Source organism: Pinus tabuliformis, chromosome 3_1, assembly GCF_031772625.1.
Source record: "Pinus tabuliformis cultivar Carrire ecotype Pingquan chromosome 3_1, CPIR1, whole genome shotgun sequence".
In the NCBI taxonomy this organism is placed as follows: Eukaryota; Viridiplantae; Streptophyta; class Pinopsida; order Pinales; family Pinaceae; genus Pinus; species Pinus tabuliformis.
The window spans coordinates 807947045-807962283 of NC_142301.1; the positions used below are offsets into that span (position 1 = coordinate 807947045).

The following is a 15239-nucleotide window of genomic DNA, read 5'->3' on the forward strand; positions in this document are numbered from 1 at the left end:
AGAAATAAATGAAAAATGAACTTGGAATGATAGGTTGTAGAAAAAAACAAAGTTGAGAAAGAACTTTGAAGTTAAGAACTTTAACTGATTTTGAAGATGTTGGAGGATGTATTTTAATCATTAAATTTTATAGCTATAAAGTATTGTGAACATAAATATATTAAATGATATATATTTACAGTCTAAATTATTGATATATTAATATATTCTAACAAAACAAATATGAATATATTCTATGGATTTTAATTCAAGGGATTATCATTTTCATTTGTTTCAATGCATTGAAATAACCATATATTATATTCCATGGATTTGAAGTCAAAAAGTTATTATAGTGATGATATCAGAGGTTATGTTAGTGTTCGATAATGGAATCATACATGTCTTAGTGTTAGATAAGACAAATATATTGGAATTGTAATGTTAATGGGCTGGATTTTTTTAATATAAATTTAATTTATATTTTAGAGATATAATTTACACAATAAAAAGTTTGTCAATTAATTATATCACTTAAATATTAAAAAAAATTCAAAACTTCCATATCAACTTTTTTTTCCAAGGAAAAAAGCGAACTTTTCATTAAACATAAAAAGTTACAAGTATATGCCAAAAGCATTCCGTTTGCTGTATGATGTTCTCATATAGCTGCTACAAAAAGACAGTCCTTTCTGCACCTCAAAATCTGGCTAAAGTAACAGCTGAAAGGCGTAAAAATACACAGTTACGCTTTCAGCCTATCAAGATCTATAAACAGTCCAAAAAATATGTGAACCATCTGGTTATGACCAAATTCTATTTCCTGGGCCTCCTCTTAGGAGGAAAACAGCCCAAAACGAAAATAGAAAAAGCCTTCAGAATAATACTGTTGTGTAGTTGACCACCATTATCTCAAAAAACAGTAAGTTTCCAAGTGTTTTTGTAATATCATAAAAGTCTTTAGAACTGAAAAGATAAAATAAAATATTAAGTGTGAGGTGGCTGATCCGACACACGGATCTGTCCCTGATCTTCTTCCACTACTTTCCAACTGCCCATAACCTGCTGTAAACCTTCCTTAGAAAGGTTGTCTGCTGTAACATTTCGCTCCCTGTAGATGTGGCAAATTGAAAACACATTAAAAGAGAGTTTCAAGGACATAATTTCTTCTAGCAAAGGTCTGAGCATATAACTGTGGCATCTACTTTGTCCATTGACCCATTTAATGACAGATAAAGAATCTCCAAAGATCTGAACTGTGAGGATGTTCCTGTGAATGAGCCAGCATAGAAGAAGTTTTAAGGCTGAGAGTTCTGCAAAATTGTTTGTCCCTGTGCCTAGCCCTACAGAAGCTTTTAAGGACTGGGTTTCGTTTAAATGGATAATCATTCCTGCTCCTGCTGTGTTGTTCTGAGAAGCCCCGTCAAAATATGCCCATGGGATTCCTTCTCTGATCTGTTCCTCCCTTATCTGCCTGGTATTCTTTCCTTCCTCTGAATCTGGGATATTTTCGAGGATAGAAGTACTTTGAATTGCAATCGATTCGGCTGTGGTTTCCTTTTCCATGAAAATACTCCTGTTTCTTGCAATCCAGATTCCCCAACATATGATAGGTGGTAAATTTCTCATTTTCCCATCAGGATAATTGCGCCACCATTTATCCCATACCTCCTGGACATTTTCCCCCTCCCATTCAATCCTTTTTCCAATAAGTTTCCCGACCTCCGCCCAAACTGTTTTGGCAAAAGGGCATGCAAGGAATATATGTCTTATATTTTCAGAATCAGCCTTGCATAGAGGGCATCTCCCCGGCCCTTGTTTATACCTAGCTTGAAGAATATCCCATGTAGGAATTTTCCTTTTTAGAATACACCAGAAGAAAAGTCTGGCTTTTGCTGGGCATTTGAGTTTCCATATCAGTTTGACCCACCATTCCGGATCTCCCCATCCTTTTCTAGTCATTAGAAATTTGTATCCGAATTTTGGGGAGTAAGATCCATTTTCCGCGTGTGCCCAGACCAGCTGATCCTGTCTGTCCCTTATCCTTACATTTGACCGAGATAGCTCTTCAGTGTATACCTTCCATTCGTTCCACCAGGCTGGTCGAAGGCCTAGATCTTCTCCAGATTTCCAGGCTTGCCCCCATATTGAGGAGAAACCAATTTTCTCAATTTGACTAAGATGCCAGATACCTTTTGATTCTAGATGTCTGATTAGACCAGGAGAGAGGGCATAGTTTTCATTGCATCCAACCCAAGGATCTTTCCCAACCCTCAGGTTTTCCCCATTTCCAATCTGCCATGCCAGCCCTTGTTCGATCACCTTGAATGCCTCCACGGTGGCTTTCCACACCACCGAAACATTTTTCTCCTTCTTAGCTGGGTTCCTTATCCATTCTTCTAAAGGAGTAGGGTCTATGTATTTCCTTTTTACCACTTTTGTCCAAAGATTTTCCATTTTGATTATTCTCCAACCTGATTTTGCTGCCAGTGATATGCTGAAATCAGTGAGGTTTTTTATCCCCCATCCACCCCATTCTTTTGGTCTTGCTACTTTATCCCAGGCTACCCATGGCAGAACAGAGTCCTCCTTTGAGCCTGCCCAGAGAAATCTACTGCAGATTCTATTTATTTTCCTTAGAATCCCTTTTGGAACCCATGTTAATGCAGCCCAATAGACTGGCATGGCTAGTAGCACCGATTTGATTAAAGTCAGTCTTCCTGCTCGGGAGAGCCATTTGTAACTCCAGTGTGATATTCTGGCTTCGATTTTGGCTACCAGCCAGTTCCAGTCTTGTTTCCTGTAAGCGTTAGGCTTCAGCCAAAAGCCTAAATATTTGAAGGGATTCTCCATGCTGAGCACATCAAAAGGAAGAAGAGAGGAGATCTGGTTTTTCTCAAGCCTATTTAAACCTTCCGTGATAAGCTGGGACTTTCTGTAATTTATTTGCATTCCAGTCGCTTTCATGAAGAGGTCCAGGATATTTTTTAATTCCCTGATTTCATTCAGGTTTCCATTGGTGAACAGTAAGATATCGTCCACAAACAAGAGATGTGTGATAAACATGTTGACTGCTACTTCCAATCCTTTTACTGCTCCCTCCCTTTTGGCTAATCGGATCAGATGACTCAGACCTTCTGCCACCAGTAGGAAGAGTAGTGGTGACAGGGGGCAGCCTTGTCTTAACCCCCTGAAGCTTTTAAAAAAGGCGAGGCTGCACCATTTATTAGTATTGCGAAGCTAACATTTGAGATGCATCCCATTATCCATCTGATGAAATCATATTTAAATCCTAAATGGGTGAGAAGCATCCTTATATAAACCCAGTTTATTCTATCATAGGCTTTTGATAAATCAATTTTTATCACTGCTCCCTTCCTTTTCATCTGCTTGACACTGTGTATAGTTTCCTGTGCCACTCCTATAGCTTCGTGGATCTGACGACCATCCAAAAAGCCAAACTGCTCATTTGTGATACATCTTGAAAGTATTGGTTTTATTCTTACTGCGATCACCTTGGCAATGATTTTGTATATACAGTTGCATAGGGAGATAGGCCTGTAGTCTTCAAAGGTGTCCGGAGTTTCCTTCTTCGGTATAAGTGCTATGAAGGTTGCGTTAAATGGACTGTATACCTCTCCTCTTTTCCTAGACTCTTCCACTACCTCTGTTAATTCTGTCCCAATCTGTTCAAAGAAATGTTGGAAGAGCTCTATGGTCCACCCATCCGGGCCTGGACTCTTGTCTTTTGCCATTGATTTGATAACACATTCAACTTCCTCCTTTGTAACTTCATTCATTAAACTCTCTGCTTCCTCCTCCTCTACATATCTAGGGAAACATTGGGCAGTCCTGATTACTTCTGCTAATGTGATTTCCCCTTGATCCGCAAACAGGTTCTGAAAGTGATTTCTCCCCAGAAGAGAAAGTTCCTCGAAAGTGTTTGCCTCTTCGCCCTCCTCGTTTTTTAGTTTCCAAATTGTATTTGCATTTTTTCGCCCTTTTGCATAGTTGTGAAAAAATTTCGTATTTTCATCCCCAGCCTTCAGCCATATTGCCCTACTCTTTAGCCTCCATTCCTCTTCTCTTGCCAGAAGAATTTGATCCCTCTGTTTTTCAAGCAGTAATATTTTCTCTTTTGACTCCTGTGATTCGTAGCCATCTATCTCCGTACATTCCATCCTTTGGAGCTCTTCATTGATTTGGGCTAATTCCTCTTTCTGTCTCTCCCTCGTATTTGCCCATTCGATAGTTGCTTTCTTTAGATTTTTTAAATTTTCCATGAACTGAAATCCTTTCCCTTCCTGGGAGCTTCCATCTGGATGATTCCATGTTTCACTGAACAGCTTTTCATAGGATTCCTCTTGCAACCATGATGCATTGAATTTAAAAGGCGCTGCTGGTTTCCTAGGAAGCTTGGATAACTCTAGAAAGATTGGGAAATGGTCCGAATTTCCCCCCTCTCCCACCCATTGCCGAAACATAGGAATACTGGTAGTCAGATTTTCACTTAAAAGGAACCGATCCAGTCTCTTAGCAATTCTGGCTTCTCCCACTCTTCGATTCCTCCAAGTGGGTTTCATTTTAATAAGATTTACGTCTATTAGATTATGTGTGGTTATGGCGTTCAGAAAAAAGTCTGATAGATGGTCCTCTCTTGCCGCAGGTCCCCAGGCCTCGGCACTCCCTATTGAGAAGTTCAAGTCTCCACCCATAACCATGTTGTTGCTTCCCATTATATCTTTTGACAGAAGATCGTTCCAGAAATCCATCCTTCCCTGACAGGGCCCATAGATATTTAAGATTGTAAGAGGAAACCCAAAATCTGGTGATTGTATCTCAGCTCCCATTGCACGCTCCAAGCCCCATTGGTTTAAGATTCTCACTCTTCCTTCTCTATATCCAATAGCCAAGCCTCCCGAGTGGCCGACTGAATCCAATGCTGAGAACCGCCACCCCGGGAGTAGAGACATAAGAGCTATTTCTACTTCTATACTTTTACCTAGGGTTTCTTGTAGAAGTATAAAATCCGGTTTCGAACTCAAGACCAACTCCTTTAAAGCCAGTTTTTTGGGCTTACTGGCTAACCCTCTGCAGTTCCAGGATAACAAGATCATTTGATTACTGTCTCTTGGGGGTTCACAGCTCTAAGCGCCCCATGTATTGTCATTTGTTTCCCATCTGCCACATCAAACTTTGCTCTAACCTGAGCTTTAGATAAGAGTGATTTCCTACCCCTCACTTTCCTTTTTTGAGGGGAAGTTCGGCCTATTCCGCCAATCGATCCTAGTCGCTCAGGATTTTTATCTAAAGACCGCAGATTATAATGACAAGTAAGGGAGGCCGAGAAAGGTTTAGCTTCCTCAGTCGGATCATCATCACAGTTCAGATCAATGGAAGGGATAGCAGCCGTGATATTTTCAACAAAGTTTTCAACATGAAATTGATCATCAAGCGTGCGTTTTTTATTTTGCAAACTAGTAATCAAGCAATCATCTTTAGTTTCAGAAAGAGTTAAAGATGGGTTACTTGAGTCTAGTCTCATACCCGAAAAATCTTCAATAGAAGTTGTACTTGTGGATGCTGGTATTTCTTTAACTTCCATATCAACTTATAAGATAATGCAAAATGATAAAAAATGGTTTTTAATAATTTTGTAATTTTGAAGTTGATGTTTTATTGTTGAAGTGGAAGCAATATTATTATCATTTATAATTCTTAATTTGCTTTCCTATAATTTTTATATAATGTTTTATTTTATTTAAAAAGTTAATTTTAATATTATGTAAAGAAATGTTGATTTATTTACAAATTTTTATTTTTTTAATATTTCAATGGTCTTTCCATATTAAAGATTAATTTGTTTATAAATTTTCATTTTTTTAATATTTCAATTGTCTTTTTTTCCCTATTAAAGATTGATTTATTTATAAATTTTCATTTTTTTAGTATTTCAATGGTCTTTCCATATTAAAAATTAGGGAGAGAGAAATTTTAGTCATTATTTAAAATTAAATATTTTATAATTTATATTAAATTACATATTTTTAAAATTAAAGATGATTTACTGAAACAAAATTTTCTAACTTATTTAATTTAATTATGTCGTATATTCTACTCACTATATATCATTCTCTCACACCTATACACAAAACAATCATCTAACTCAATTTTTTTATATGCAATTTTCGTTGTTTATCTATTATTATTATAACAATTGAAATTAATCTACGTCTTACTCAATGAATCAAAAACTTCATATTCTTATTTTATTCAACATTAATAAGCAAAGTTATAAATTCCAAGTCTACCTTAAACTAGGGTTTATGATTACCATGTAACATATGGTGTACAATTAATATATAACAATTTAACTATAAGAAAAGTTAATTTGAGATTTATGATTACTATGTAGTATACTTTATAGGTAGATACCTTAAACTAGGGTTTATGATTAATCTATAACATATTTTGTATAATTAATGTATAACAATTTACTACACGTTCATTTTGTTTTTATTGGCATTTAAATTTGTGTGAGCCTAACAACCTATAATTCTAATGATTTTCCATAAACAAGTGGGCTAGAAAATATAATATAAACACCTTGAGTGTAATTTCACAATTTATATGGGATAAAGAAATTAACATGAAGATTAACCATTAGAAATTAATATAAGGGAGAAATCAACAGTTGTTGAGTGCCCATTTCTGTGAGTCATATCTTGAGTTTTAGAATGTCAATTTAAGCAAGAAATTCCTTGTTGGAAAGCTAGGAATGTGAGGAACATTTTTAGGAAAATATTTTTCCCAAATAGATAGTAAAACTACCCAAAAAAATGGTTAAAAAAGACCCACAAATTTGTTAAAAAATATCAAAAAGGCCAAGATATTTTAAAAAAAGAGGTGGGGAAAGGCTAAAACTTACTAGTTCAGATTTATTATTTATTTTTCTGATACAATTTTATTTACAAAATTATTCGACGTTGAATATTTTATTTGATTGGATTTATTAATAATTGTATATTTTGTAAATTATGTAAGTATTTAGAATAATTTTATAAATCAAAGACTTGTTTGTTTATTGTCTAGTCAAGAGAAAATCATTGAGAGAAAATCTTGTGGGAAAAAAGAAAGGACCTACTCATTTTTATAGAGGTGGCACCCTTTTGATATGTGGAATATTATTATAATGGTCTTAAACAAATGTGATTTTTGAGTGCTAAACAACAAACCCTGACAAATATTCCAACAATTCTCTTATATAGCATATTTTCTCATTAAGAATACGAAGAATGAATATAAATAAATATGAATGCAAAGAAATTTTTTCATCTAGGTCTAATTTCAACAAATATTTTGTCTTTCTTTAAAAAAATGTGAATATAGAATCAACTAGGATTTTGTAAGATGAAAGAAAAATAAAATAGACAGGTCATCAAAGAACTTTAAAATATTGTTGTGTTAATATGAAATGAATTTTTAAAGTAACATGTGCATAAGAGTCCATCGATATATCACCACATAAATTCACAAATGCAAGATGACACTTGAATAATTTTTAATGGGAAATAATTAACAATAAAATTTCAATGTTACAAGTTTAACAATGTCTGAGACTGTCATATAAACCATTCACTTTTGATCATTAAACCATTAAACTGCATTCACCTTTGATCATTTAGGGATTTTGTGCCCTTGGACTTGAAATGTCATGAAAGTTTTTAGAAGAACATAAAAAACATAATCAAACCTAAATAAAAAAAACTATTAGAAAGAAATATGAGAAGAAAAAATGAAAGGGAAAGCCATTCAAGCTAATCCACAAAATTGTTTGAAGGTAAAGAATTGCCTTCAACAAAAACCCTAGCAGAGAAAAACTCTAGCATTAAAATCCCGAGAGCCAAATATGAGCTACTTGAAAGTGCTTAGCATCTCCTTTATATTCTTCTCTATATCTTCTTGAAATTTCTTTATGGTTAGGTTTTCTACCCATTTGTGTAAAATGTAAAATTCCTTTAGTAATTAGATAACCATACTCCAAATTGATTGCACTTTATAAGTTCAAATATTCCTTTAAAAAATTCACTTTTTCAAAAAAAAAAAACTGTTACTAAATTAAATTGTAATCACAGTTGTCACTGTATGTTAGAAATACTTAGGGGGGTGCGTGGTTGGCAGGGGGGGTGAATCAATATTTCATGCCCAATTAAAACTTTACTTAGATTATACTTTTATTTCTAATGCATATGATCCATTACTTTATTACCAACATTCTGTGAGATGCATCTGAGATAATGAGCAACATTAATCATAAAACATGTAAACCATAGAATGCAAGACACATCAACATAAGACACATAGGAACACCGAGATTTTAGGTGGAAACTCTATGTGGGAAAAAACCACTATTGTTGTTGTATTTGTCTTATTTCTTATTACTTAAAGAAATGTTTCATTACAACTTGGTCTTATACTGGCACAGACTCTTGCTAGTATGCAGGCTCCTAACTATAGGAGGCTACAACCTCCACTCACTCTACAACACCCACTAGAAGGGAGCTACAACCCCCTAATCAAGTTTACTGACTCCTACCGGAAGGAAGCTTTGACTCCCTCATTGAAGGCTACAACCCTCAATACCTTTGTCAACCATTTTTCACATTTGACCCACCTTTCAATCAATCATCAAACACATGCATGCCACCTTTCATCTATTTTCAAATTGAACCCACACCAGTAATAAGCTCAAGCCAATACCCAACCAATCATTGAATCCAATTGCCAAGACACAAAACTAAATCAATACCAATACAGAATACCATTGTGTCAATCTTAATCACTGAATATTGAATACCAGCTGAATCATTGAAGTAAACAAAAATACCACTAAATACTAATTGAATCACTGAAGCAAATTGATCATTGAATCACTACTAAATACACTGCAACCAATATACTAATACTAATGTTTCAAGCACTAACCAAGCCAATATACAAATGCAAACCAAGTTAATCATCAAATCTGAATGCCAAATCAAATCATTCACTGAATATTGAATACCAGCTGAATCATTGAAGTAAACCAAAATACCGCTAAATACTAATTGAATACCGCTAAATACTAATTGAATCACTGAAGCAAATTGATCATTGAATCACTACTAAATACACTGCTACCAATATACTAATACTAATGTTTCAAGCACTAACCAAGCCAATATACAAATGCAAACCAAGTTAATCATCAAATCTGAATGCCAAATCAAATCATTCATTGAACACCAAGATTCCAAGTAGATCGTATCAACAACAATGTCAAGTATCAAGTAGATCCAACTTTACATGAGATAGCACTTTAAATACCCAAGTTACCAAGCCAAATCAAGTCAAGCCCTTGCAACTTTTACCATGCAAACCAAATGCTATCAGTCAAGATGAAATATCAGATCATGTTCATAAGTCTAGAAGAGGAGAACGAATAACAATAACTATGAATGATCTTAAATATGTGTGCTCCTTCCTCAAACTCATTCTAGGGGACACATTACTTCACTGGTCTAGGCACAATATTGTCATAATCAACCTCTCAATGTAGCAGAGCCGGATGCCAATCCAACTCAAATACCCATCAAACCTTAGGCAAAAATCTACCAATCTCAATGCAACATGGAGTTTCTTAAGGTACTATGCTCAAATCCTAGAGGACAACCAACTAGCAACATTATATAGATCACTACAACCCTTGTCACAATCATCAAACATATTAGTAACATTACACTAATCTCTGCATATTCTAAACAATACTCAAGGCACAAATCACTATCATCAAGTATACAAATCCAATTTCCCTTCAAATCATTCTCTCATCTCTGCATACATAGACTAATTTCTACAAGATCAGAAGCATCACATATGAACTAAATCCTACAACCTCAATTCACTATACCAATCACCAATACCCAATCAAAATTTTGCATACAGAATTCATATAGTAGATCTACACATTCCTTCATCAATCAAAGAGATGATCTCACTGTTCTACATATCATAAAAAATGATGCTATTCATGTTAATAAAACTTTTTCAAATAACTTCTATAACAAGGGCAACATCAATCACTGAAAAATCTTATTGCATGGGTCAGTCACATGGTATTTATGTTCATTAACATATCCATTGTTAAGCCATCAACATAGATAAGTGAACCCATAAGAAATAGTCTGCCACTATAATAAACTCTTTGTCATCTAGAATTCAGAAACTTATTCACAGATTCTACTAGTAAGTTGGATATGGATCTTTGTGATAAACAAAGAAGGCATTCAATAAATAAACATATCCATCTTGCAATTAAATAACTAGGTCATAACTCCTTTGCTTTAGATCTGAGCTCCTTCGATGCAGGCCGATATTGGTGGTCACTCGCCTATTCCACTTGGACCCCACCATTGTTTCTTTCAGTTTCCTCAATTGTAGTCCAATTTACTATTTTTGACAATTTTTCAACTCTTGAACTTCTAGAGCCATTTTGAGGCCCTAAACAACATTTTTTTGGAAAACGAGAAAATATGAGTCAAAAACTCACATTTGTAGTCCTCAGATAGATATTTCTAATGAGGTATCATACACGTCAAATGGAAATCATACGTCAAAGTTATGACCCCGGGAAGTTGAAGTATCAATTTACTCCAACGAGGCACACATAATTTTAGCACTTCATCTCCTAGGGTTAGGTTTTTGGATGTTTAGGGTTTTCCATTATTCTTATAGGCATCTGAGCCTCATTATAATAGGCATATTGAGGCTCAGTAGCTTACTTGTGGGGTACCAGCAACCTCACTCTAGCCTTCACAATGAGAGGGAGGATAATTTCTTTCTTAAAAAAAAAGAAAGATTCACAGTTGTATTTTAATTTTTTGGTCATGATATTTCTGATTTTAACCATGGAAACACTTTTAATGTGTTCATTATTCTATATTTCCAATGAGCTCTCCTTTGCCAAAATCAAACATTAGGAACTTAAGTTACGGTCTCTAGGAGATGGTGACTCAACAATCATTGATATGCATAAAGTGACTCATCAATCGCTAATCTGCTCCACATTAATCTTGGTCTTTTGGTTTATAAATCCACCCTACTCATCTCACATGCACTACGGGAGGGAATTTACAATGAGTTATAAATAGGGGGCTCCTTATATTATTTGTACATGAAATAGAAAGGGACACAAAATATTGTGTAGCTTATGTATATTATATCTTTTGGTTACCATCTCATTCACCAATCATCGTGCTAAGTCCTTTCCCACTCATTTGTGTCAAACCAATATCTTCAAGTGTCACCCTGTGATATGTCCAGTTAGTTTCAATGTGTCATAAGGATATATGCCAAAGGAACTTAGGATAAAAACAATATAATGTGGAAGTAAGGTGAAAGAGTTTAGAAAAGTAAAAAGGTAAAATTAATAACTAAGAAAGAGTAGGAGTGTGAGGTGTGCCATAACTTGGAAAATGATTAAGCATGGGAAATGGTCATATAAATGACCAAATCAAAAGTGAAGAGGGGGTAAATGAATTCCGCATGAAAATAAAATTATTTGTGATAATGGAAAAAAGATAAATTATGTGAATAATGGAAATAATGATAAAAAAGGAAGTAATGGAGATATGTGGGGAAAATAGTGATATCTTTGGCATATGCCCTTTGTTTTTTATTCTGTAAAATACTAACCAAATATGAGACATAGGGTTTTCTATTGAGAAGATGAACATGAAAAATTTATTTATTTTTGAATTCTTTTCTTTTCTTCTCTTTGTTCAAAAGAGAAACTGCCCTTGTTGGCCTTACATGGAGAAGATTTGCAACGTTAAAATTGATTAAAATCTTGTTGTTTCATGATCACTCTTTTTGATGTCGAACATGAAAATACATCATCATTCAATCCAACTATAATACGACCAATTTCCTTCTCCATTGGGTTATGGATTCATCCCAAACCATTATATTTATCCAACAAATGCTTATTAAACAAACTTTATAGAAAGAAAAAAATATATGTGAGAAAACAAAATATTCCTGCCTTAACTTACTTGAAGAGAAGACCTACTCTTGAATATAAATATACTTACAATGGAGAAATGTACATAAGAAACTCATCTTCTTTCTCCAACCATATTTAAGTGTCTTGAAGTGCAGTAACTAACGTGAGCCTGAAAATACCGATATAAAATCTCAAAGACTATTTGATTAAAGAAAATGCTTCATCTTCAGCTATTAGAACTTGAACCAGACAACTTCTAGCTTCTCGATAATATTTGATCCTTGAAAGAAAGTATTTGATTTCTTGGAAATCAACTGTCCCTAGTGGGGTCACAAAAAATGTTGATTTTTTTAATCAAGAAAAAATGACCATCATATATTTTTCTTCCCGAAGAAACCCTAATGGCTTCAAAAATTGCAGTTACTGTAGCACTTGGGCTAATTTTCCCTGACACCAAATATATACGTTGTGTCATTATCAACCACCTCTCCTCCTATGGGTTACTTCACAATTGGATCCATATCGTGGTCTTCCTTGCCTTCCCACCGTCTCTTTTCAATTACCTCCTCACCTCTACTATAGGTCATATCTAGGTTTGGATTTGGCTCTGATTTAGCCCTATTTGTATCTAAGAATGATCTCACCTTTGTTGTCGTAGCACAATTTGGTGGTGTCAACCTTGGAAGTGTCTCCATGGCCAAGAAGATTGTTGGGGATTTGACGAAACTTGATCTTAAGAATAAGAGGGTTTTTGTCCAGGTTTATTTGAACATCCCCTTTAATGAAAATTAGAACACCACTAATGATATGTGTATCAAGTCCACTACTTCCACCATAAAATAATTTATCGTCGATGGCACAAATTTTATTCTTACCAGTCATCTTTTGGAAAACCCTATATCCTTAAGTCATCTCCCTATCTCTGGGGCATTTTGGTGCCAGTACTCCAAATATGTTAATCCATGAGAAATTTCCATTGCAATAGGATTCTTCCCTCCTCCAAAGTAAGACAATCACAACTGATCTCTCGAGTTTTTCAGTCATCATGAGGCCAATACCAGGGGGTACCCTCTGTATATAGATGAAACCTACCAAATTTGTCTCTTCGCCTATAGTTAGAATTCAATATCATAAAATAATCCCTCCCATCTCAATGCAGATCCTACATTGGGGAGGATATTTTAGGAAGGGAATTTGCATAAAGATTATGTTTAATCAAGGATTCCTTAATCTTCCTAGTTTCATGATTGAATGGAGAATCCAATGGATGGGGTGTGCCCTCTTCCTCTTAGAATTGATCCTTTAATAATATTATAAAGATAAGGATCTCACAACCTACTCTCAAAGATATCTCAGGGCCAACCTTTATTGTTGAGAAATTAGAAGATATTCCAAGTCTATAGGTGGAAGACTCCCAATTTGTTATTTTTTGCATGGTTTATGAGTCGAATTCCATCATTTTTCACTTTAATGGGCTTTCACCATATGCATCTATTCTTCAAGATTGGGTACATCAAACCTGGTCCTCGAATACAGATCTATATTTTTGTTCGAAGGTCTTTTTTTAGTTTATTTTAGAAATCAAGAGGATCGTCCAAGTGTTTTTTATTAAGGACCTTGGTTTTGGGGTAGCTCTGGACTCTCTTTTCAACCATGGTTTCCTATTTTTAACCATTTATCCATGAAAACTCAGACCACTCTAATTTGGGAAAGACTCCCTAATATGTCCATTCATATGTTAAATCCAAATATCTTAGCTTATGTACGAAACTCTCTCGGTCATTTTATCAAGTTAGATACAAACAAGATTGGGAGGGGTATTGTGACCTTTGCACACATATTTGTCAAAATAGATCTCAACAAACTGCTACTTGATAGAATCATCATAGTTGGGGGGTTTGTAGGCAACGCCCCGTGATTTTTTTTTGACCCTATAATAGGTGGGAAGACCTACCTATGGTTTTGTGCATGGATTTTGCACATGGTTTTGGGCATGATGATTTTTTTCCCATGGTATTTTGTAGATCCGGTCAAGGGAACTATGATTATCTTCTAACCCAGGGTTAATGGATTGGGGTTTATGAGTGCTTCAACATGTATATTTTTGTATTGTAACATTGAAAGAAATATAATGGAAAAAATCAATCTGGTAGTCTTGGTTATGGGATCCAGGGGAAAACATATGTGTATATTTGTTTTATGTTTTATGTTCTCGCTAATGTTTATTTTCTGTTTTAAGAAGTTGTTTGCAGGTCATTTCTGTATAGGGTTAAAACCTACAATGTAGACATAAGAATGAGAAAGGACTTTGTGAAACTTATGAGGACTTACAATCAAAAGCATCTGAAGGCATATAATTAAAATCTGATTTATATTCAACACTCTAATAAAATGATAGTCCATGCTTCCATTAGTAAGTCCCTTTTTGTAACATTTTTTGGGTATTTTTCATCTTCACCTTTGGATTTTGTATATGGACATCAAGGAGGAGAGAGGGAAGACATATTTGGTGAAGCATTGAAGGTAGCGAAGTTTGTCAAAAATATTAGGCAAATCCATTTGCAAATATAAAAGACATTGAAGAATCGTAGAAAAAATACAAGGCTCAACATGACTAGCATAGAATAGAGAAATCATTCAAAGTGGGAGACAAAATTTGTTTAAAATAGAACAAGGAAGGACTACACGATATGGGTAAGAAGATCAAGGTTCTACAGTATGGTCCTTTTTAGGTATTGAAAAATGTGAGAGAGAATACGTATAGACTTAGTATACCCGATACATGTGCATTTACTTAATAGTGAATGTGGATAATTTGAAACTCTCAAAGCCTTCTGTTATATGGAAAATTCACTTCTGCAGACAAAAATGAACTCCCTAGATCTAGTGGTATGATCTAGAACAACAAAGAGCAAAAAGATCTATGTTTTCCTTAGAGAGATTAGAATACAAAAAAGAAACCTACTTGGAATCTGTAGTAATTCCTCCTATTCTCTTCACTTTTAAGCTCAAATCTTAGCTCCACGCACTATAAATGGAACTTGCAACAATGACTAAAACAAGCAAAGGAACTACAATATCCACATAGCATAATCTAATATCTGTATTCAATGAGTCAACATGGAATTGAAATACATAAGCATAAACATGACACAAGTATAGGAAAACATAGTTTTTTTTGTATTAATAAATAAAGGAGAGAGTTACAACCATTTAT

The 15239-nt window shown here is 34.6% G+C and overlaps 1 protein-coding gene across 1 annotated transcript; it reads right to left on the reverse strand.

Annotated features, from left to right (window-relative positions):
- Nucleotides 1–966: 966 nt before the first annotated feature.
- On the reverse strand, nt 967–1941 carry LOC149189917 (uncharacterized). The gene has a single exon (XM_089410383.1). The coding sequence runs from the start codon at nt 1939–1941 to the stop codon at nt 967–969; it is 975 nt and encodes a 324-aa protein (XP_089266509.1).
- Between the last annotated feature and the right edge of the window lie 13298 nt (nt 1942–15239).

Excerpts from the sequence above, each read along its gene's own strand:
- LOC149189917 (XM_089410383.1), bottom strand. The coding sequence starts at position 1,941 with ATGACTAGAAAAGGATGGGGAGATCCGGAATGGTGGGTCAAACTGATA.